The sequence below is a fragment of the Lissotriton helveticus genome, chromosome 3_1 (genome assembly GCF_964261635.1).
Source record: "Lissotriton helveticus chromosome 3_1, aLisHel1.1, whole genome shotgun sequence".
Classification (NCBI taxonomy): Eukaryota; Metazoa; Chordata; class Amphibia; order Caudata; family Salamandridae; genus Lissotriton; species Lissotriton helveticus.
The window spans coordinates 149,154,978-149,179,207 of record NC_136061.1 but is presented as its reverse complement, the minus strand read 5'-3'; the positions used below and the strand labels follow the sequence as shown (position 1 = coordinate 149,179,207).

The window sequence follows — 24,230 nt, the reverse complement described above, 5'->3', positions numbered from 1 at the left end:
ACGTGAGGTCAAAGGTACTTAGGTATCGGGCAACCCCCAACCTGTCAATGAGCTCATCCGCCCTCGGGATAGGATGAGCGTCAGTCTTGGTCACAGAGTTCAGTCCCCTGTAATCCACACAGAACCTAAGTTCGGGTGTGGTGCCCGGTGGGGCAGCTTTTGGTACCAGAACCACCGGACTGGACCAAGGGCTGTTGGAGGGCTCTATCACCCCCAATTCCAGCATCTTAGTGACCTCACTCTGGATGCTGGCCTTCACCTTATCCGACAACCTGTAAGACTTGGACTTGACAGGGGGGCTGTCTCCTGTGTCCACATCATGGGTACACAGGTGGGTAATCCCAGGGATAAGGGAAAACACTGAGGCGAACTGCCCCAGGACCTGGCGACAGTCCCTCTGTTGCTCAGGAGTCAAGGATGGGGAGAGGACCACTCCCTCCACCGATCCATCCTTCTCTTTGGAAGCAAAGAGGTCCGGGAGAGGTTCACTTTCCTCTTCCTCGGCCCCATCAGTCACCATCAGTAAGGTGAGCTCAGACCTCTCATGGTGGGGTTTGAGGCGGTTGGCGTGTAGCACCCGGTGGGGCTGCCTGGGGGTCTTAAGGTCCACTAGGTAAGTGGCCTTACCCTTCTTTTCCAATATCTCATAAGGGCCAGTCCAGCGATCCTGGAGGGCACTAAGCTCCCCAGGCTCCATGACCCACACCTTCTGTCCAGGTTCCAGCTCCACAGGGTGAGAATTCTGGTCGTACCATTCCTTCATCACCGCCTGGCTGGCCTCTAAGTTGTCAGAAGCTTGCTTCCACAACTTAGCCATTTGGCTGCGGAAGGCCAGCATGTAGCTCACTACATCTTGGGGAAGCCTCCTTGGAGTCTTCTCCCACCCATCCTTCACTAAACTGAGAGGTCCTCTAACAGGGTGACCGTACAAAAGCTCAAAGGGGCTGAATCCCACTCCTTTCTGCGGTACCTCCCTGTAGGAAAACAACAAACAGGGCAAGAGGATGTCCCACTTTTTCCTCAGGCCCTCAGGCAGACTCCTGATCATGCCCTTTAGGGTCTTGTTAAATCTCTCCACGAGACCATTGGTCTGTGGGTGGTAAGGGGTGGAGAACTTATAAGTAACCCCACACTCTTTCCACATGGCTTGCATGTAGGCAGACATAAAATTGGTACCCCTGTCGTACACCACCTCTTTGGGAAAACCCACTCTTGTAAAAATCCCCATCAGGGCCCGTGCCACTGCAGGTGCAGTGATGGTTCTCAGAGGAATAGCCTCTGGGTACCGGGTGGCGTGGTCCACCAGAACCAGGATAAACCTGTGACCAGAAGAAGTCGGTGGATCCATAGGCCCAACAATGTCGATGCCCACCCTCTCAAAGGGGGTGCTAACGACAGGCAGCGGTTCCAGGGGAGCCTTCAGCTTAGTCCCTGTTTTCCCACTAGCTTGGCAGGTCAGACAGGTCCTGCAGAATGTATCTGAGGAGATCCTCATCTGCGGCCAATAAAAATGTGGGACAAGCCTAGCAAAGGTCTTGTCTTGGCCCAAGTGTCCTGCCAAAGGGATCTCATGGGCCAGTTCAAAAAGAAAGGCCCTGTAGCACTGGGGGACCACTAAGGCCCTTGATGACCCATGCACAGGAGCCTTGGGCTCACTGTAAAGGAGCCCATCCTCCCAGTAAATATGATACTTTGCGGAGGCATTGCCTGCTGCTTGGGCTTCGGCCTGTCGCCTCATGCCCTCAAGGGTGGGGCACTCCTTCTGTGCCCGGCAAAACTCCTCCCTGGTGGGCCCTCCTTCCACCTGCCACCCTGCAGGGGTAGGTAGGTCCCCCAAGGGAACAACGTCCCCCTCTGTGGACTCCGGTGCGACCTCCTCAGGTGCCCCATCCATCTCACGGGGTGACTGCACCGGGGCGGGCTTCCCACGCCCTCGGGCTCCTCCCTTCTTAGCAGCTGGCTGGGCCATTTTTCCAGGCTCCAGCCCTGGCTGACTCCCTTTACGGGCAGCCATAGACCGTGTGGTAGCACAAATCCACTCCGGTAACCCCAGCATCTCCACATGCGCTTTGAGCTCTACCTCCTTCCAGGCAGTATGCTCTAGGTCATTCCCTAACAGACAGTCCACTGGCATGGCAGGGCTCACAGAAACTCTTAAAAGGCCTGAAACCCCTCCCCACTCAAATGGAACCTGTGCTATGGGATAGTGACCCCCCCTGTTGTCAGCCATCACAACTGGATGGACTGCATCAGGAATTATTTGCTCTGGGGACACCAGCTGACTCCTTACCATAGTCATGCTGGCACCTGTGTCCCTCGGGGCCTCCACCCCCGGCCATTGAGGGTGACCCACTGCCTATACTTGGTAGTATTTGAGGGCACATGGACCTTGGGAACCATCTCACTGTCTCCCAGAGACACTAGGACAAGCCCTGCCCCCTCACTCCCATCATCTAGGGACAGCTCCTCCCCAAGCGCTACACTAGCCTCCCCGGGGTTTTTACCTCCAGTGGGCTGTGGTGCTCTCTTGCGACACTTGGGATCCCCCTTGTAGTGTCCAAGTTCACCACACTCATAGCACCGGACAATTCTGGGCTGCTGACCTTTGTCAGGATAAGTGGGCTTCTGGTGGCCAGATTGGGGCTGGGACCCAGACCCTTTCCCTTGTGAATTATTTTGGGGGCCTTTGGGAAACTCTTTCTTTTTGTCTCCCCCCTCTTTCTTCTGGTAGGAACCCTGACCACCCCTTTGGGAGTCCCCCCCAGAACCCTTGTTGGACACCCTGGTACTGACCCAGGTGTCCGCCTCCTCTGCAAGCTTCCTAGGATTGGTCAACTTGCGGTCAACCAGGTGTTGGCGCAGCTCTGGAAAACATTTCTCTAGAAGGTGCTCTCTTAAAAACAAGTCATACAACCCTTCATAGTCATGCACATTGCTGCCCCGCACCCAACCCTCTAAAGCTTTACTAGCATAGTCCAGGAAGTCTACCCAGTTCTGTGTGGGAAGTTTGTGGCTATTCCTAAACCTCTGCCTATACCTCTCAGGGGTAATACCGAACCTCTTAAGCAATGCGGCTTTCATGACAGAATAGTTAGTCTGGTCTTCCTTCTCTAGGTAAAGGAGGGTGTCCCTAACATCTGGAGGTAGGTACTTATACAAACCACCCCCCCAATAACTCTCTGGGACCCCATGGGCTCTTAAAGACACCTCATAGGCGGCTAACCACTTATCAATGTTATCCCCCACCTTAAAACTGGCCATCACATCTTTAGGCATAAAGACCCTGGACTCACGTGAAGCTTCCATAGGTACGCTGCCACCATTCTTGTTGCTGTTGGCCCCTACTTCTAGGGCCCGGATTTCCAGTTCCTTCAGGCTGAGCTCATGGGCAAGTTCTTTTTCCCGCATAGCCAGGGCAAGTTCTTTTTCCCGCATAGCCAGTCGCTTGTTCTCGCGATCCTGCTCCATGGCCCACCTTTCTCTTTCCCGCTCTTTCTCCAGCTTGGCAAGCTCCAACTTGAGCTGTCTCTCCTCCCTCCTGTCCTCCAGGTCCTCTACTGACAGGCTCTTCACTGACACACTACTGCCTGCCCTGGAAGGTACCCTTGTACCTGGTAACAAATTACCATTTCCCGCCAAGTGCAGTAGGTCCACGTTTCCTGTGGCGTCATGCTCTGGTCCTTGCTCGTCCCCATCTCCTTCTGAGTGGGCTGTTACCCATGCTCTCAAAGCTTTCTGAAGCTCTGCCTTCTTGGCTCTTCGCTTGAAGGGCACCCCTTTCTCCTCGCAGAACTCTTTGAGTTGCGCCACTGTGTAAACTTCCAGATTGGCCAGCTCGAATTCCATGTTGCTAGGTGGGGCCTCAGACGTTTGTAGAGAAAACCAATGGGACTTAGGCAAAAGGACTTTTAAAAAGAGCAGCCAGTCAGGGAGAATTTAAAAAAAAAAAAAAAAATCCAAAATGCCAATTGGAAAGGGTAGACAAAAATTCAGTAGAGTCAGGTGTAGGGTTGCGGTGTACACTGCGTCGCTGCGTGGTGTTACACAAGCACAAGTCCTATCCCACCGCTCGATCACCAATGTTAGAACCGGGGTCTCTAGTTGGCAGGGGTCTGCACCCTAGTCCAAGTAGGGACCACCGCTTCCGACCTGGTAGCTTGGCGCAGAGCAGCAAAGGCGTAACTTCAGAGGCAATGTGTAAAGTATTTGTGCAACACACAACGGCGATGACACAGTAAAAACACTCACAAAAGGAACACCACACCAGTTTTATATAAAAATAAGAATAGCTTTAACTAAAAATGATGCGAGAACCAAAAGCAGGTAAATCCAGCTCCAGGCAAGATCAATAATAAAAAGGATTCCAGTTTCCAAGCAAGATCAATAATCAATAAGAATAAATCCAGTTACCAGGCCTGATCAATAATAAAAAGGATTCCAGTTTCCAAGCATGATCAATAACCAATAAGAATGAATCCAGTTCCCAGGCCTGATCAAATCACCAAAAGCTCATGTGTGCCAAGGGCTCCTGCTGGTAATGTCTTTCTCACAGTGTCCTTGGATGGCAAAAGTTCACTTGAGGTAGGTTCTTATGGTCAAAATTCACTGGGGGAAGGTTCTTAGGCCAAAGTTCCCTTGTAGCGTAATAAGTGTGCCTCTCATAGAAATGATGCTCCCAGCGTAGGAAGTGCGGCTGCCCAGGCGCTGCTGGTAATGCTAAAAAATGCCCCAGTGTCAATTACTAAGTAATTATGCCCCCGTAGGCCGGTCAGTGAAGGACGGTTCCCAGCCAAGCACAAAGCCCACACTCCAGGTACCCGGCCAACCCGCACCCCGCCCCCTCGCAGCAGCCTGGTAGCACTGAGGCGTTACCTGGGGTGGTGGTTGCGGGTGCGAGGCTCCTCTCCCCCTGGGGCCTCGGGCTCAGCAGGCGCTGCACGGGTGGGGGTCACGTCCACACAGCACTCCTTTAGCACAGCGCTTAACAGTGCCTCCAAGTCCGGGGCAACGACGGAGCCTCCTGTCACACAGCGCTTTGCTTCTCAGCGCTACACAGCGTGCTCCGGTCCCAGTGGCGGTGACCTCAGGGCCAGTTTCAGTCAGCTTGCGCCAGAAGCAGAGGCAAACACAACAATGATGGACAGAATGTGGATCAATGTCACACATTCACCCCAGTCAAAAGATCTGGGCCCAAATCCATCGTTTTTCCACTCCACACCACCCTGGGTTAGACAATGGCGATATGCAAATCAGCGCTGACCCTGTTGCCCCATGGGAACAGTCCAGTCCGAACTACAAAAGCCATGTCCTTCCCAGAACGGAAACAAGCATCCGAGGACGGATTGGTGTCACTACAACGCATGCTTTTACCACGCATGCCTTCACAACGCGGTTTTTACCACGCAGTCCATTACAACGCATAATGCTTTTAGGCGCTGGATAGTGAATTATTTAATTTACTATTCCAACTCCAGTCCCCGTGGATAGCAGGGAAGGTGTTGGATAGTATATTAAATACATTCCCTATCCTAGAGCGCCCCCCAGCGCAATGCGTTGTAATGGTTTGCGTGGTAAAAGTTGCGATGTAATGGTAGTGCGTTGTAAAAAATTCGTTGTAACCGTGCCACACCCCGAGGACCGGCCCGGCTTCGAGGTAACACCTCATCAGCCCGGCTAGCTTGATTCCAGTGGTGTGGAGTGTCTGGGACTCACGTCTGAGCATCCCCAGTACACTTAGAGCGGTAACTGCAAACACAACAATGATGGACAGAATGTGGATCAATGTCACACATTCACCCCAGTCAAAAGATCTGGGCCCAAATCCATCGTTTTTCCACTCCACACCACCCTGGGTTAGACAATGGCGATATGCAAATCAGCGCTGACCCTGTTGCCCCATGAGAACAGTCCAGTCCGAACTACAAAAGCCATGTCCTTCCCAGAACGGAAACAAGCATCCGAGGACCGGCCCGGCTTCGAGGTAACACCTCTCATCAGCCCGGCTAGCTTGATTCCAGTGGTGTGGAGTGTCTGGGACTCACGTCTGAGCATCCCCAGTACACTTAGAGCGGTAACTGCAAACACAACAGAAGCAGAGGCAATCACAGAGCCCTCGGGAGGATCACGGAGCAAGCAGTGCTGAGGGCAGGCACAGCGTTGCAGGGCAAATCTTGAGAGTGTTGTTGCTGTTCCAAAGGGCAGTCTTTAACCTCTTCAGTGCTGCGTGAATTTCGCTGCAGTGCTGAAGGGTCATAAATCACATTGACTCATGACGGAAATGTTCCGTCATCAGCACCGGAGCACCGACGCTGATGACGGAACCGTTCCGTCATGAGCATGGAAGGGGTTAAAACGCTGTGGTCCAAGGACAGGTAGTTTCCTTTAGCTTAAAAAGGGTGCAGTCCCAAAAAGGCAATCTTTAAAAGGTTGAAGATTCTTTAAAATGTGGTTCAAAGAAAAGTAGTTCCTTTGGGATGTTGTGGAGACACTCTGGTGGTGATGTTGCAGTCTCCCATGCAGGGCAGGATCAGCAGACAGTAGGGCAGCTCAGCAGGTTGTGGGGCAGCAGTTCCTTGGAGCAGTCAGCCTCCTTCCCAGTGGCAATCCTCTTGCGCAGCAGTCCTCACTCCAGCAGGGATTCTTCCAGGTCCAGCAGTGTAACAAGAACGTGAGGCCAGGACCCTCCCTTATATATCTTTTTAGTCTAGGCTAGAAAGTGGTGGAAGTCTCTGGAAGGGTCTGGGGGGCAGGGGCTTCTGGAAGAGTCCAGGGAGTTCTGGTATGTTCCCTGCCTTCCCTGACCTAGCTGTCATAGTGACGAGAGACAGGCCGTTAAGGCTACAGTGGGCAGCCCATCACAGCTCATCCCAGGGAAGAAGGTGTGAGTCACCACTCCCACCTCCCACCCAGGCAGGCTATCAGTATGCAGAGGGGAGGGGGTAGTCTGCAGCCTAATCTAAGTGTAGGCAGGAAAAAGTCCCCTTTATAAAAGTGGGATCCCTAGCGTAGTAATGCCCAAACCCTATATATCATTGGAAAGGGTTCCCCGCCCCGAGTCCAACAAGACCAAACATGATAGACTTATTAGGTCCCTGTCAGAAGTTAGTCCATAAGGGGAGGTTCCCAATGTTAGCCTATGGAGGATTAAGCCTTACTGCGGTAGCAGTGGCTTGTGGCTCATATGCCAGCCTCACAAGGTTTTAGGGGAGAGCACCTGCACCTCAGCACTGTTTAGCAGTGGTGAGGCGCCCAGAGTCCTAAGTCCAACAAAATATAGGATAAAAATGGGAGGCAAAAAGGGTAAAAATGTAGGGGAGACCACCCTAAGGCTGACAGGTCTAACAGTATCTTATAATTAGGCTATCCTGTTTTAGGTTTAAACCAATAGTAACCCATAAAACCTCACCATAAGGGAAACAGACACTTTGCAAGCCTTCTTAAGTAAGTGCTCTCTAAAGCTAAAATCGGTCGGCCTGGTAAGGTTAACCTTTCCAACTTAAAGCGAGGCACGTGGTGCCACAGGGCGCTTCACCCCTTAAAGTGAAAGCTGATGCCGGGTTTCATGATGGTAACTGCGGGTGCTGTTTGACCCGTGCGCGAGGGCAACGGATTTCAAGTGCTAGACATTGCTTCATCGACATGTGTCCTGGGGCGGGGAACAAACACTCCTCCACAAGCTTAAGCTTTTAGTAAAACCTTAAGTCGCGCCTGGTTTCCTGAGACCATGGCTGCAGCCAGGCCCCGTTTTTGTGCCTCTCTGCACGAAGCGCCTACACTCAAAGGGATTGAAATCTTCACTGTATCATTTAACGCAATGAGACTGCAAGTCCCAGAAAGCACCGCAGGGCAGGCTAAAAGGCCAGGACTGGCTGACGGTGTTTGCGTAGCGTGACTAAATGGCTCCATTACAATAAAAGTCTAATATCAACTACAGAAAGGGTGTTCTTTCCACTCAGGAGGCTTTGAAAAAAAAAACAACAGGGTCATCACTCTTCCTGTCTACAAATGGACAAATTAAGGCAACCAGAGACCCACTTATCAACACCGAATGACTGACTGGTGTACACAAAGAATGGCCGGTCTCTAACTAATGTGTCCGGTCAAGCGTGCTGAAAGGTTATTGTCTCCCAAATGGCATTTTGCCTGCGCCTAAAACCCTGTGTTATTGTTTGGAATATGATGCAAAGCTTTATAAACGTGCAATGAAAGAAACTATTCAGCCCTTACCCCAAAACAATGGCTCGAGATGTTGCTGTGGCCAGTATTAGTACTTTCTGAAGACTGCTGGAAATGTGAATTAAGGATACATTTGAAGACAGTCTGTAGTAGTGCATCTTGGAGCATTTGGGCCACTGCAATATCAAATTTCTTCAATAAAAAAAAAATAATATTAAGTTATGAGGGCTATGAAGTGAAGATCAGAGTGTTCTGGTTTATTCGTGTAGTGCAAAGTGCACAAACCCGAATCCTTTCTTGGAATTTCTGCAAGGAGGGCACATTGCTTCGTTTCTTATATTTTACCCATAAGGAGGTAAACATTATGGCAGAAGGGCCATGTTTAACATACATTGTTTGCAAAGGACAATTAAATAGCGGAATCATACAGAACAGACACCAGCGGGTAAAAAATTCACCTCGCTTGCTTGGCTTTGGCAAAGTCAATTATTCATACAGATTTCATACAGAACAGACACCAGCGGGTTTTTAAAAATTTACCTTGCTTGCTTGGCTTTGGCAAAAGTCAATAACAAATTGGCTTTTGCGAAAGTCAATAACAGACAGACTTGGTGGATGATCAGTCCTCCCTTACCTTACAGGGGTAGTTCTATTTTGCAGACGTAGGGCTATGTCCTGCTCCAGAAATTATTTGCTAGGGGACTCCACCGAGAAGGCGGTCAAGTGGCCCATACCGGGTGGGGAGGAACACCGGGTGAGTCATTCGGTCTACCGGAATACAAGAATCCTTGGGTAGGGCGCCTCCGTCAGAGTCTCTCCGTGCACCACATCACGTCCACCAGGCCTGACCTCCGTACTCGTGGAGTCCCTATTCGGGCCGCCATTTGAAGAACCGGAATAACCCACTCACTGGGTCTCGGCGACGGGGGAACCGCCCTAGTCTTCCATGCCTTGCATACTTAGTAAAAAGGAGACACAGGAGCCTTCGTCTGCAGGAGGAACCCAGATGTATTCAATAGCCTGGGCTATGGAACAGAGTCCCAAGCTAGTCAGAGACAAAACCCAGGAGGCTGCTACTTTACTCTGTAGCTTACAAGCCTTTTATACATTTCTCATACCATTCTTTTGGATGTCAGTCCATTGTCCAATCAGGGCAGTGTTTGTAGTTGATAGCTTGAACAAGGCGATGCTTTTAGTTGGTGACCTGCTCAAGGCTTGGTACACAGAGCATTGTCCACTCTATGCTTGTAGTTGGTGACCTGGTCAAGGCTTGGTACACAGAGCATTGTCCACTCTGCTTTGATCAGGGCTCTTTCTTTCAGGTCATTGTTCAATTGCCTGATCAAAGCCTGTTTTTTCAAGTCATTTGTTTATTTACCCTGATTAGAGTCCAGCAGTCAGACCATTGTCTAGATAACCTGATCACTGTGTCAAAGATGTTTTATCAGGCTGGGAGCAGGAGAGGAAAAATTAATCATTCACTTGGGTGAGGGCCATGTGGCTTTCTGATGAACTGAGGAGAACAGGGGGTGTGGCGGGTGACAGTTCCTGGGCAGAAATGCAGGCCTGCAAAAATTGATTTTTGTCGTGCTGATAGAATTTTCATCGTACATCAGGAAAAACGACCAGTTGGGTTCTGTGAAAAGTGTTGCCACGAGATGGCAATGCAAAAACCAATGGAGTCCTGTTAATGATTGTTGATCGAAAAATTATTTTCCTCAATATAAAAAAGACCTGGTTTACAAGAATGGTGCAGAAGATAATAGAGGAGGGGCAAAGACAGCATTTTGGAAGATGCACATTCGCCTGAGGCGAGCACAGAACTGGATGCTCAAGTAGGAAGGACTATTGATGGCTAAAATGACATAGTGGCCAAGTGTATGGGGGTTATAATTTGGGTTTTGATTATAATTTTGAAGCCAGGTGTGAACATGATACCAAGATAATGTAGATATCTGCTAGGCAACTCCTACACAAAGATCCCAAATGTCACTCTATTATGTGTTTAGCAAAAAAGCATAGTCTACAAAAGGTCTGAATTATGTTTTTAAACTAATTCAGCAGGGCATTTGAAATGTGAATCTTTACATAGCAGATCATTGTTTTTGTCTAGATGTGTAAGTGTAATTTAGTTACAGGAAGTATTTTATCTTTTTTCAGACTGGACTCAGAATCAGATGGAAAATGCTGCTATCCTTCTCTTTTCTTGGCAACGACCTGCTTTGCTCATAGACCCATGCTGCGAAGGAAAAAAGTGGTTTGATGCTGTGCAGGGGAGCCCAAGTAAAATGGTGTTCACATCAGTCACTCTAAAGACAAGGTTAGCTACAAATGTTAAAGCAAGTATATGTTTAAACCTTGTTAGGTAAGTAATCTCTTCTGACTAGTCGTTCTACTGACTCTGAATTATCACAGCTGCAGTCTGGAACCTGATACCTTTCTTATCAGAGGCTCCTGCATAACTTGAAGCAGACAAGACCTAATTACACATTAATACATAGGCAGCACTACCATTCTCTAGTATGAAGTTCTCTTTTCCAGCCATATTCTCGTTAACTTGGAAAGTTCTAGGTGGCATGCCTAATTGTTAATATATCACAAAAGTTCAAACAGTGTGTGTCTTTTTCTTGCGTTTCTTTATTTTTGCAAGTTATCATGACCAAATATGTCACTTTTTAAGAGTTCTAATTAATGATAAAGGTGGTGCTATAGATAGGCCACTGTAAGTGTTGTTTAGTTATTTAGCAAGGAAAACACGTGGTTGACGTACTCATAGAAAACCATCAGCAGTACTGGTGGTAAAAAAATAGTTTTAAAAAAACAGAGGTCTCAGAGTAAATGCTAGTCTTCCACAAATAGCCATTCCTGTGGAATAAAGAGGAAGAAGAGAACTTCTACTATGGACTGCAAAAACAAGCCAGAGCCAATGCCAGTTTGAGAGTTGTTTGGGAGTGGGGATTCAGCAAGGATATCAGTGAATTATCAACAGAGCCTTATATGCCACAGTAAAAATGATGTTCATTATAACCAAACTGTAGGAAAGTGCCCCTTTTTGACATAGTCACTGTTAGAAATGGGGTTTCTGATTGGCTAGGACATGCACCTAAGCCAGGCAGAACCCACTACTCTAGTCAGAGCAAGTAAGTTGCACACCAAATATAACCCATGCTCACACCCTTGGTAGCTTGGCAAGAGCAGTCAGGTTTATCCTAGAGGCAATGGGTAAAGTATTTGTACACACACACACACCCATCCACCCCCAAAATAAGGACTGTACACCAGTTTAGGAAAATAGCCAATACTTAGCGGAATTAAACAAACCAAAAATCCAACATACATAAATAAAGATATCACTTTTTAAAGATTAAATCAAGTATAGCTCTTAGAAATAAAAAGTGGCTCCAACTGGGGCTATTTGGTCACGGTCGACGTTGATGACTCCACAAAGTCGGTCCGACTTCGATGCGGCAAGGGTCGGTTAGAGTCCCAGTAACTGTACCTTGGGGGCATCGCAAAAACCAAATCTGATGTAAAAGACAGGGGTGAGGGGTGGCATCGCGGAGGCCGGTGCGATGTGGGTTTCTTACTGTTGCTGGGGTGGTGGTGCGTCGGTTCCTTACTGCCAGGCAGGGGAGGTGATGCATCGGTTCCTTACTGCTGCAGGGGAGGTGACGCTGTGGTTGCAGGTGTAGTACCTTGGTTCCTTACTAAGGAGTGGCAGCGATAAGGCTTCGAAAGTCAAGCCATAAGGCTTCGGTTCCGCTGCTTTTATATACGACCTGGCCAGAGGAGTCGAAGCGGTGCCCCGCAGACTTTGGTGGTGTAGTACTCGAGTAGTGGCGGAGCTCGAAGTTGCTGTGACATCGTTGGAGCCTGCGGTTCAAGTCACGGTCGGAGCGTTGAGTGGGACCACAGCTACGGTGCAGGCGTCAGAGTTTGCAGACAGGCACCAGTTCCCAAGTCGATCAACTTCAATGCCTTGTTTTTAGTAGCACCCCCAACTCACTTCCAATGACCCAGAAATGGAATTGGCACCACTTAGCAAGTAGGCCTCAGAAGGGGGGCTCAGGGGTTGCAGGTGAAGTCTTTGATGGCCCTGAGACATAACAGGAGGCAAGCTCAACTCAAGTCCTTGAAGAACCTTGGAAGCAGGATGTAGAAAGCAAAGTCCCGTCCTTTCACTCCCAGGACAGACGCAGTAAGCAGCAGGCTTACACAGCAAAGCAAACAGCAAAGTGGCAGTTCTTCCTGACAGCTATCCCACTCTTCTTCCTGGCAGAATGTCCTCAAACCACAAGTATTCTGAGTGTAAGGTGTCACAGGTCCAATACTTATACCCAATTCAGCCTTTGAGGTCGGCGAACTTCAAAGATAGGTCTTTTTTAGGGCAAACGACCTTGCTCTTCCCTGTCCTGGCTCCAGACACACTTCGGGGGGTGCAGACTTCTTTGTGTGAGGACAGGGAGAGCCCTATTTAAGTGCCTGTGTCAACTCCTCCAACCACTCTTATCTCAGGAAGACCCATCAGTCTGGTGATAAACCATCAGGATATGCAAGGCACACCTCGGCTCCCTTTGTGTTATTGTCTTGAGTGGATGCACAAACAGCCCCACTGGGATCCTAAAGGACAGAGGCCATGTAATGGGCACCACTCTCTGCTTTGGAAGTTGGCCTCCAGTGCTGTAATTTTTTTGTGACCGCAGTTTTGGACATAAACCATTGGTCGCGACACTTACCAACACTTTATTAAAGGGACGGGGCCCTAATACTTTCAAAAGGTGGGGCCTGTCCCTGAAGGACAACTTCCACATTACTGATCGTGGCTGTCGACATTAGAGGGAGCAGGCAGTGATTCAAGGAACAGAGGCATGTGCCTCAGTGCCATTTCCTGAAAGCCAACATTTATTTTGTAATCAACAGAGAATGTTTTAAAACCGCTGTCAGCATTCCTGGAATGAGAATACAGAATGTATCTGATCTAGCTGCAAAATCTGGCATCTGCATGTTACATATTTGTTTTGCAGGAGACACATTTACCTTCTATACTACTTTGATTCAAATCTGGGACTACATAAAACACAGATCCCTCCAGCAAAAGTGTTAACCTCCAGAATTATTTTACCATTAATCTAGTCCCTCAGATTTACTGGGCACACAAAGATCTCTGCATCAGGTGCCTTAACCCCATTAGATATTTTAAAATGGAGACTTTGCAACCAATGAAGCAGGATGTATCTACTACAATGCTTCTCCTTGTTGCCAATTTCTTTGTGGCAGGGTTTAAAAAAAATCTAATGTACTAGTTGAGGTCCAGATTGTATGTCCGGCATATGCCACATTTTTGACACAACCCGACGCAAAATCTTATTTGTTAAATCTTGTAATTCGCTTAAATGTACTCATGATATACCTGATAAACATGAGTGTGAGGTCTTAATATCTGATGTCACTTCTATTGATTTTACTTTCTGTGATGTCATGTGAAATGTCACACGTTGAGTAGTCATGCCCTCTGATGGGATGGGCCGTGATATCACTTGCATACTGCCTAACTTGGGTTAGTCCGCCTACTTTTTTTTTTTTTTAGGACTTGTACCCTGGTGATAAGTAATGTAATTTATCACCTTTACTGTAATGTGTCAGCTCTGCTCATGCAGTGGTCTCCACTTTTATAACAAACATTTTTTGCGAGCAGAGCTGCCATGCTAATGTCAAGGTGGAGAATGCAGTCTTTCATCAATGTTCATTTACTAGCAACTAGGCAGATAAAAATCTGGGCTGCACCATCGTTGGAAGACAGCACACATTTTTGGCTCAAGCAAATATTTTTAGTAATTGTTTTTTTCTTTACAAATTAAGCTCTGGCAATGAGACAAATCTGACAGTCTCCTCAGCATTTTACATTGAGTGAACAATAGCACAGCGGGATAAGTTGACAGTCGCTGAATCCCAGTTCAAAGGTCACCTATGGGAGGGGCATGAGCCGGCAGCACGCATATGAAGCACAGACCATCCCTTGCAGTGCACCTTCAATATGAGTCCTGTGGTATTAGTGGGTTATTTATCACTTTTTCAACAACAAATGGAGGAGTACCCCCTGGAGGCGTAACAGAGAAAGGCTCTGTACTTAGAGCTTAGCGCTCAGTGAAGCACAGTGTACCCAACCTTTTTGCAGGACAAAGCATGTCCTTTTAGAAGACCCCTCACTCACCAACCTGGTTGGTGACATGCTTCATCATCGGGGTCCCACCCCGAAGGCCGAGTGCCAACAGGGTGTGCTTCGACACCTGACTACAGTGGAGCGGGTATATTTTCTTTTTTATATGTGCAATAGTTCTAAATGTGATAAGTGGTTTAAAAAGGGGCCAATACTACTCACTGCAAGACTTTATTCCTGAGTGATTGAACCCCCATAAAAAAGAGATGTGACACCTATGTCTAATTAGGTAGACTCCGGTGTCTAAGATGTGTAGTGTTTAAAAATAGCGACATGTGCTATGTGATTTTAAAATTTAGGTCTACACACCTGATAAATAACAATATCTGACGCAATAGCAACAATTAAGAGTTACCCCACTTTAATTGTAAATATTGTGTACATTTTGGTGCCTACTGCACTAATATACTCATGCCTTCGAATATTCCTGGTCTTTGTTCTTTGGTAAATATTGGTGGGTTTGACCTGCTGATATCTAACTGTAGAAAAGTATGAGTGGTGGGTAAATTGAGTCCCACTTGTTTTTGGGGAGCCAATGTAAGCAGAGTCTTGCATGGGTGCTGCAATTGTCCCAACGACCCTTATATTAGTGAACAGCTTTAAAGATTAAGGCTCCGTTACTGAATAGGGCTTATGATAGCATAGTAAATCTCCCACCCTCACCACCAGTGAGGCGTCTATGAAACTGACAGAGGTGCAAAGTAAGTTCACCATGCACTTATCCCAAATCATATGATATTTAGGGCCTGATTCTGATCCGGTTAGGAAAGCATTCCCACCTAGGGCCTGATTCAGATGCGGTTAGGAAGACCTCCTAATGGCATTTGCTCCTTCCAAATCGATCGGGAGTGTGTGTTCCCGACCCAGGGCCCAATTATGATGCGCTTAGGAACATATGCTCCCATTGAAGTCAATTGGAGTTCAACCAAATCATATTTAGAAGCATCTGGATGCATCGTACTCCGTTGGTCGGTCTCTCCCGATCCGAGTGGGTCAGAAACCATTTCCAAACCGATTCGGTCAGGAAGCTTTCCAACCCGCATCAGAATCAGGCACTTAGTATTGTTTTCCCCAAAAAAGGTACGTATAACTGTTATGGTTGTGTTATGTTATGTTGCAGGGGTCACTCCTTCATCCTCACACCACAAGTCAATACTGATTTGTGTGCCAATTTACATTGCAGAAGTCAACCTGCAAAGAAAAATGTTACATACATTTTCTATTTTGCATAAAATATTTTGAAAGAAAAACCTAAACTGAAATGTCTATCCTGGCTGGGTTTGATTAGACAGAACATTATCTTGCAGCATAGCCTTAAAATGGATCCATTCTTTCCTGTATAACATGAGCCAATAACTGTGTATAAGAAGAGCCTTCACTACAAAGGATTACTTGTCCTGGCCCACAGAGATGCTCCTTCTCAATGTCACTGTTCAACATTTATACTCTTTCACTGCAACCTTTGCAAGTTCAGAGACGGAAATATTTCCAAATGCACGCTGACAATAACTAAACCCACGAATTGACAACTTTTAGACATTCAGACAAACATTATGCACATTCTTTTTGATTAAGTAAAAAAGCCTTGCTACTCAGCAGATCAATCAATCAATCAATTCAACTACTCGACTACAGAAACGCACTCTACACAGGCATCGTCCAGAAACAGCTCAAGAAACTACAGGACGTCCAAAGCGCTGCAGCCAAACTGGTCCTCGACATCCCCCGCTGCAGCCACATCACGCAACACCTCCGACAACTCCACTGGCTCCAAGTCAACAAGCGAATCACCTTCAAGTTCCTCACACATGCCTACAAAGCTCTCCATGACAAAGAACCAGCATACCTGATCCACCGCCTTGCTATTCCACGTACCCGCCAGAAAACTCTGTTCCGCCCAACTCGCCCTAACCTCCGTCCCCAGGATCCACAAGACCAGAACTGTTGAAAGTTCATTCTCTACCTCACCGCAAAGACCCGGAACACCATGCCCCTCCACATCAGGCAATCTGCGTTTCTGACCCAATTCAAGAAGGACCTCAAGACCTGGCTCTTCGAATAATCCAACACCCAGAGGGACCAGCAGCCCCCCTCCGCTTGAGACCCTCACACTTTACAAGCCCCTGATTGATTGATTGATTGATTGATTGATTGAGTAATGCGCTACCAGAAGAATATCTGTTCCTCTGAGCGCGTCTGTATTTGTTGCGCACTGATTTATTTCTGCAGATTTCCTGCAGCCTTCTCTGGAGACTAAGCTCACTGTAAACATATAATAATAATAAGAAGAATAATGAAGTAGGTATTGCTTATTAAACAGCTGTGGGCAACCAGATGTGTAATAACATGATGGAATTACATTTGAACTCATGGCTCCTGTCAGTGAAGTGTCACAACTGCTTCCTCCAAGGGATTTCATGATGGCCAGAAACAAGTTTCATAGCTCTGCATGCATAATGCATTAGGGATTTAAATGCGCTGTTTGCAGTTATTTATAATCGCCGGTAGTTTATGTCATTTTGAGGTTACAGAAAAAAGGCACTTTTAAATGCCTACAAAAATCTTCGTAATAGCTGCGAGGCTTTAAAGAATTATCATTGAAAGACATACTGTGGATACATTTTCAAAGTGATTCCCTTTTAATGTTGCCTTGAAAATTGCTGAACATTGTTATTGAGGATTACTTTAAATACTAAAGTGCTTTTGCTTTTATACAAAATGAGGCCTATTCAGAGAAGGATGGAAGGAGCTGCGGTTAAGGGTCCATTAAATGAGCGAAATGTTGAAAGACTGCATGCTTTTAACAAGCCCATCCATTATGCGACAAACATGCAATTTCAGCGTAAAAAGGCTATTACTGATGCCTGCGTTCAGCAATGTTCCCTCCAATCCTTGTGCACTGTGTGAGCTTTGCCTATGGGCTACTGTCTCCAGCAACTGCAGAAGTAAATCATAGGCGAACGGTAGGATTCAGGGCTGGTGTAAAGAATGGGCCTCTGGCACCAGCAACTGCAGAAGTAAAGCATAGGCGTGCAGTAGGATTCAGGGCTGGGGTAAAGAATGTGCCTCTGGTACCAGCAACTGCAGAAGTAAAGCATAGGCGTACAGTAGGATTCAGGGCTAGTGTAAAGAATGGGCCTCTGGCACCAGCAACTGCAGAAGTAAAGCATAGGCGTACAGTAGGATTCAGGGCTAGTGTAAAGAATGGGCCTCTGGCACCAGCAACTGCAGAAGTAAAGCATAGGCATACAGTAGGATTCAGGGCTGGGGTAAAGAATGTGCCTCTGGTACCAGCAACTGCAGAAGTAAAGCATAGGCGTACAGTAGGATTCAGGGCTGGTGTAAAGAATGACCCCTGGCACCAGCAACTGCAGAAGTAAAGCATAGGCATACAGTAGGATTCAGGGCTGGTGTAAAGATTGAGACCCTGGCACCTGCAACTGCAGAAGTAAAGTATAGGCATACAGTAGGATTCAGGGCTGGTGTAAAGAATGAGACCCTGGCACCTGCAACTACACCAAGTGAAGCATAGGCGTGCAGTGGCATTCAGGGCGGGAGTAAAGAATGGGTCTCTGGCACCAGCAACTGCAGAAGTAAAGCATAGGCGTACAGTAGGATTCAGGGCTGGGGTAAAGAATGTGCCTCTGGTACCAGCAACTGCAGAAGTAAAGCATAGGCATACAGTAGGATTCAGGGCTGGTGTAAAGAATGACCCCTGGCTCCAGCAACTGCAGAAGTAAAGTATAGGCATACAGTAGGATTCAGGGCTGGTGTAAAGAATGACCCCTGGCTCCAGCAACTGCAGAAGTAAAGTATAGGTATACAGTAGGATTCAGGGCTGGTGTAAAGAATGAGCCCCTGGCACCTGCAACTACACCAAGTAAACCATAGGTGTACAGTAGGATTCAGGGCGGGAGTAAAAAATGGGCCTCTGGCACCAGCAACTGCAGTAGTAAAGCATATGCGTATAATAGGATTCAGGGCGGGAGTAAAGAATGGGCCTCTGGCACCAGCAACTGCAGAAGTAAAGCATATGTGTATAATAGGATTCAGGGCGGGAGTAAAGAATGGGCCTCTGCCACCAGTAACTGCAGAAGTAAAGTATAAGCGTACAGTAGGATTCAGGACTGGTGTAAAGAATGAGCCCCTTGCACCTGCAACTACACCAAGTAAAGCATAGGCGTACAGTAGGATTCAGGGCAGGAGGAAAGAGTGGGCCTTTAGCACTAGCAACTGCAGAAGTAAAGCATAGTCGTACATTCGGATTCAGGGCTGGGGTAAAGAATGAGCCCCTGGCACCTGTAACTACACCAAGTAAAGCATAGGCGTACAGCATGATTCATTGCGAAAGGAAGGAACGGGCCTCTGGCACCAGCAACTACAGAAGTAAAGCAAATACGTATAATAGGATTCAGGGTGGAAGTAAAGAACGGGCCTCAGGCACTAGCAACTACAGAAGTAAAGCATAGGCGTACAGTAGGATTCACGGTGGGAGTAAAGAATGCCGCCTTTAGGACAGTTTCAAAAAAGTATTCCTTCCAGTCTACTAGTAAAGGCGCTCTTCGTGAGTCTTATATTTTGAAAGATTTGCTATACAAGTTCGTTTCGAGGCATCCATTAAGGCAAGATCATTCGGCTGGCCTGTGCAAGGATGCTCAAAGAAAGGCGTAGTATGCACTTTACGCCGCTGGTGTGGCAACAGTGCTGTGGGTCTTAATGGAAGAAAATAGATGGTCCCCTTAGACCCATTCTGCCGTAAAAAGACAGCCGTAGTTGGTACTAAGTATAGTTGCTCTCCTGGTTTACACCACGCAGAGACGGGATTTCCCAACTTCGTTGAAGCGCCGTCTCATGAAAACGTCACCAAGGGTTGCTGAGAGTGCCACAGTATTACTAGAATATTATTGGTAGCTCCAGCATCCCTCAGGAGCCTTAAGACGAACTTTAATATTCTCTAAAAATAAGTTTTTGTCGACCTTAATTGAAAATGAGTGGAAGGGTTTGATCATCACTTGCGGGAGGTCATCCCCCTCTTACCTGCCATGGAGATGGGGCCCCCCCTTCAGTGTGGGCATCCACTCCACTTTTCCAGGCGGAAGTATTGCTTTACTGAAAAGTCATGTTGAACCGCAAACAAACAGATTCAGACAGCTGCAGCCGTTTCTACAATTAAATGCAGCACTCCTTCTACGTTAGGAGAACAGTCACCAAGTCTCTCTCTTCTGAGACATTCTCCAGCTCTAAATCTCTATTTCCAATGACTCTGTTGCCTCTGCACATTGCTTAGCTTTGAAATATCCAGTTGCAGTGTAGGACTCAGGAACGATGTTCTCCCCCAATTATAGTGGCACATGTGTCGCCTAAGTTGAAATTAAAGGCGTGGCCGTCAATAAGTGGTACAGTCCTGCCCTTCCAGCTTTTTAGGTCTCGTGACCTTAAATGCGCGCAAGCGCATTGAGGAACGAGAATTCAAGTGCTCAAAATGCTCATGAAACCACCAGCTTTTTGCTGGCGTTTTCATGCAGTTCATGTGAACCACGTGTTCAAACATGAACGCGCATCAGCCTCCCTCCATTTGCCGCACAGCACATCAAAGGGCTTCGCCCAGCGTGCGCTCTGCGGCTTCTCGGCTTCTCCTCCCCTAACTTCCTTGCATTTCTCCTCCCCTCCCCAGCCAGCTTCCCCCAGGCCGTGTTCCCTCATCCCTCGCACCCCCTCCTCCTTCAGCTTATCACATTCTTCAAACTAAAAATGCGTCCCCGCTTGTAGCATGCAGGGGCCTAAAGTGATTGCATTAACCAAACTAGTTTTCCTACCCAATTTTTTTTCCCGACAGATAAAGGTAAGTTGCATTTATATTTTCCATTTAAGGTATGTGCGTTGTATTGTGTATCTCTGTACGTAAACATCTACCAAAATCCCCCAGGATCAGAGTTCACTTACTTTTATTTATGCACTTTGACTGCTGCCCAGATCAGTGATGAGTGCTTGGCAAAGAATAAATAGTAATAATAAAATACATTTTCATGCAATCAGTGTGCAATCAATAATGCTAATCAGTAAGTGGCCACATCAAAGGCTCTGTGCCACTTTCACCCACACAGCAACACTTACAGACACGCAACGCCACTCACACCCACGCAAGCCCGCTATCATCCACGCAACACCACACTCACCCACGCAACGCCACTCACCCAAACAACACCACTCACACACGCAACGCAACTCATCCACGCAACCCCACTCATCGACGCAACGCCACTCATCCACGCAACACCACTCACACACGCAACGCCACTCACACACACAACGCCACTCACACACGCAACGCCACTCACACACGCAACGCCACTCACTCACGCAACGCCACTCACACACGCAACGCCACTCACACACGCAACGCCACTCACACACGCAACGCCACTCACACACGCAACGCCACTCACACACGCAACGCCACTCACACACGCAACGCCACTCACACACGCAACGCCACTCACACACGCAACGCCACTCACACACGCAACGCCACTCACACACGCAACGCCACTCACACACGCACAATGCCAATAGCTCAAACTCTCACAACTGCGAGACCTATTGCATTGAAAATGCTTGTTTCTCTTTCCTTCATACAGATGCTGAAATTTAGGAACACACTTCGAGTTGTGTACAGCAGTACCAGTAGGCAGACAATCTAAAACAAGTTTGTGTTTTTTTAGATTACGGGGTCAGAGTGGTATGCAGTGGTTTCAAAACTTTACAAACCACTGCATAACACTGGATGGCAGTGCCTTTACATACTCTGCAAGGGTTAAAAGTTTGAATCACTGCAGAGCATGCAGTGCACCTAGTGGTCTTTTGCTGCGCTATTTTCATAGCGCAAAATGCATCCTCACATCCATTTTTGGATGTGAGGGTGTTTTTGCGCTAATAAAATAGCTGTAAATGCCCACTTCACCCCGTCACAGAATCTCGAGGAATGTTAATGTAATTCTGCGGAATATAACTCTGCAAATTCCGCCTACCCTGAAAAAAAAACAGGTGAATAAGGGAATTCTCCATTTTATAGGGCATATCTGGAGTAAGCCTAAAAACAGGTTTTGCTTCTAAGGAGGTGTGTCTGGAAGGCAGATCCTCATCACAGGTAGAGTAAAGCAGAACAATGGTTATTTCTGGATCATTTTAACACATGTAAAAATTTGAGACAGATCAGTGAGTTTGTCTCCACATCTAAATGTTGGCTAAACAAAATATGTATGAAGACTTATGAGAAAAAAAAATGTAATGGCTAGATTCTTGCACACGCATGCAATTTATAGTGATTAGAGACATGAGCAACAATCTGGGGGGCAGATTTACAATAACTGGTGCATCCCTGCATATCAGCAGGGATGCACCAGTTATTGTGAGCCACGGCTTTGCCACCATGGATGCGCCGCATTTACAATGTGGCGCACTAGGGGGCAAAAACGGCACAGATGCGTGACGCATCTGTGCCGTAAAGGCGGCACATTCCTGGAGTTGCGTCGCAAGTGCGACGCAGCTCCAGCAATGCTCTGGGGGCCCAATCTTTTCAATGCTGCATCAAACCTTACACCTGCTTCAAGCAGGCGCAGGGTTTTGACGCAGCATGGGCTCAAAAGTGACTGAGTGAAATCTTGTAGATTTCACTCAGCCACTTTTGGAAGGCGTTACTGCACCGGAACGGCCCCCCTCCTCTGGCGCAGGGCTTTACAATGTGACGCATCTCCCAGATGCGTCACGTTGTAAATACCCCACAGCATGGCGCATCTTTTGCGCTGCCGCTGCGTCACAAGCATAAAAGAGGCGCAAGGGGATTGTAAATCTGCCCCTAAGTGCTCTACGATATATGGAGTGGCACAGTCTATGTGAGTATATGTATTCTACAAAAAAGACAATGTAACTAGCAAAAGACAAGTTATTGGCTACAGATTATGAGCATATCCAGGGCAAAGTTAGGGCTCCATAAAATAAACATTCTCATTATAAATACATTATAAATGCAGTCGTCCAAGAATTAAGCAGTGCTGACTTTTTGGCCCCTTAAAACACGATATAATTAAATTACATTTATTGTATCAATCATGTTAAACTTTTTTATTGTATAGTAAAATAAATAAAACGTATTTATTTTATGTGGAAAATTATTATTTAATTTGAAATTTAAAAAGTAATTTGAATTGAAATCAAGTATATTTAAAGTTAATTGTGCTTTAGCATTTTGTGTTTTGTCTTAAATTTAAAATAAATATCAAATTAATTTATGATTATATCAAACACAAATACATTTTTACTATCTTATTATAAAGATTAATACATATATATATATTTTTAATTTTCCTTTACTTTATGATAGAGAGCTCTCCACTCTGACTGTGCACTCTCCCTATGGTAAAGTATGGGGAAAGTAAAATAGCCTATTCAACTCGAAAAAAAAGCAGTAAAATATTTTAATGGAAATTATTAATGTAAATTAATTGTATATTTATATTTATTTTAACCCTACAATAGTATAATAAATTCTGCTGCATTATTGCCATCATTTTGAATTCAATATTTAGTTTATTTAAATACATGACATTAAATAAAAAATATTCTTAAATTAAAAATAAAATTCCAATCAATGTATGTCTTTATTAATGTATGAATAATTATCAAAAGTGGTGTATGACATTAATTAAAAGTAATTTTTATATCTGTGTACCCCGACATCCAGTTTAAAAGCTTTTAAAACTGGGTGGAGCAAAACGCAATTTTTGGAGGGAGATATGACTTGGGTACGAAGTGTGATAATTAAAAATTAACTTGCGCCAATTAATAATAAAGAAAGAAGGACTTAGCCGCATAAATGGTGGCATATATAAACACGTAGGATCCGCCCTCCTCGCGGTGCTGGGATCGGCCGCCAGATGTGCGGCGGTCCCACACCGCTGATTAGAGCAGCACCCACCGTAATGCCAAATTGACATGTTGTGCATTCCCATGCACAATGTGGTAGGCACCACGGGCCCCCGAAGGACATCCCCGCCAGCCTTTCCATGCCGCCATACAAAGGCCAGTTACCACACCCATCATAATATGGATGGCGGCGCCTGGTAGGCACGCCACCATATTAGTGGCCAAGTCCGCCCGGCCAGCAATCGTAACGATAGCCGACCGGCGGAAAAGTGGTGGACGGACTTTCTGTCCACTGGGATACCCTCCGCCATAATAATATGGCGGGGGGTAAATCAAGTTGGGATGGCGGGTGGATCGCCACTGCGAACCGGCAGAGACGATATGCCCCCCATCATAAAGACCCCCATAGTTTGTGGATATCTTGAGAGGCCACAAGTGGGTCTTATAATCAAAAAAATAATTATATGGACTCAACAAAGAATTATTAATGAAGGCGGAATTGTGAAACATTAACAATAAAAGACACTTGACTTGTTAATGCACACAAAAGGAATTACCTGGAATAGAGTTATAAATACATTTAATGTAATGTTTAACCTCTTCCGCGCTGATGACGGAACATTTCCGTCATCAGCCACGGTAGCGCTGTGCTGATGACGGAGCGGTTCCGTCATGGCCCGCTCGACGCGCCTGCGAGGCGCTGATTTCACGCCTGCGCGGCGCGTTCTATTGAGCGGGCAGGGCCATGACGAAACAGCTCCGTCATGAGCACAGCGCAACCGAGGCTGGTGACGGAGCGGTTCCGTCACCAGCATGGGTGCGCCGCGTGGCCCCCCGCCCCCTTAGCGCTGCGGCGGAATAGCCGCCGCAGTGAAGGTGTTCAAAATTAAAATAAATATACATATTATTTTATTAC

General features: G+C 46.9%; 1 protein-coding gene across 1 annotated transcript in view; it reads left to right on the top strand.

Moving 5' to 3' along the window:
- Positions 1-24,230, top strand: part of LOC144822741 (uncharacterized) — a 2,085,503-nt gene that overhangs the window by 1,138,671 nt on the left and 922,602 nt on the right. Inside the window, exon 76 of the mRNA XM_078680596.1 lies at positions 10,336-10,495. Within this exon, the coding sequence (XP_078536722.1) occupies positions 10,336-10,495 (160 nt within the window). The remainder of the gene's footprint in view (positions 1-10,335; positions 10,496-24,230) is intronic.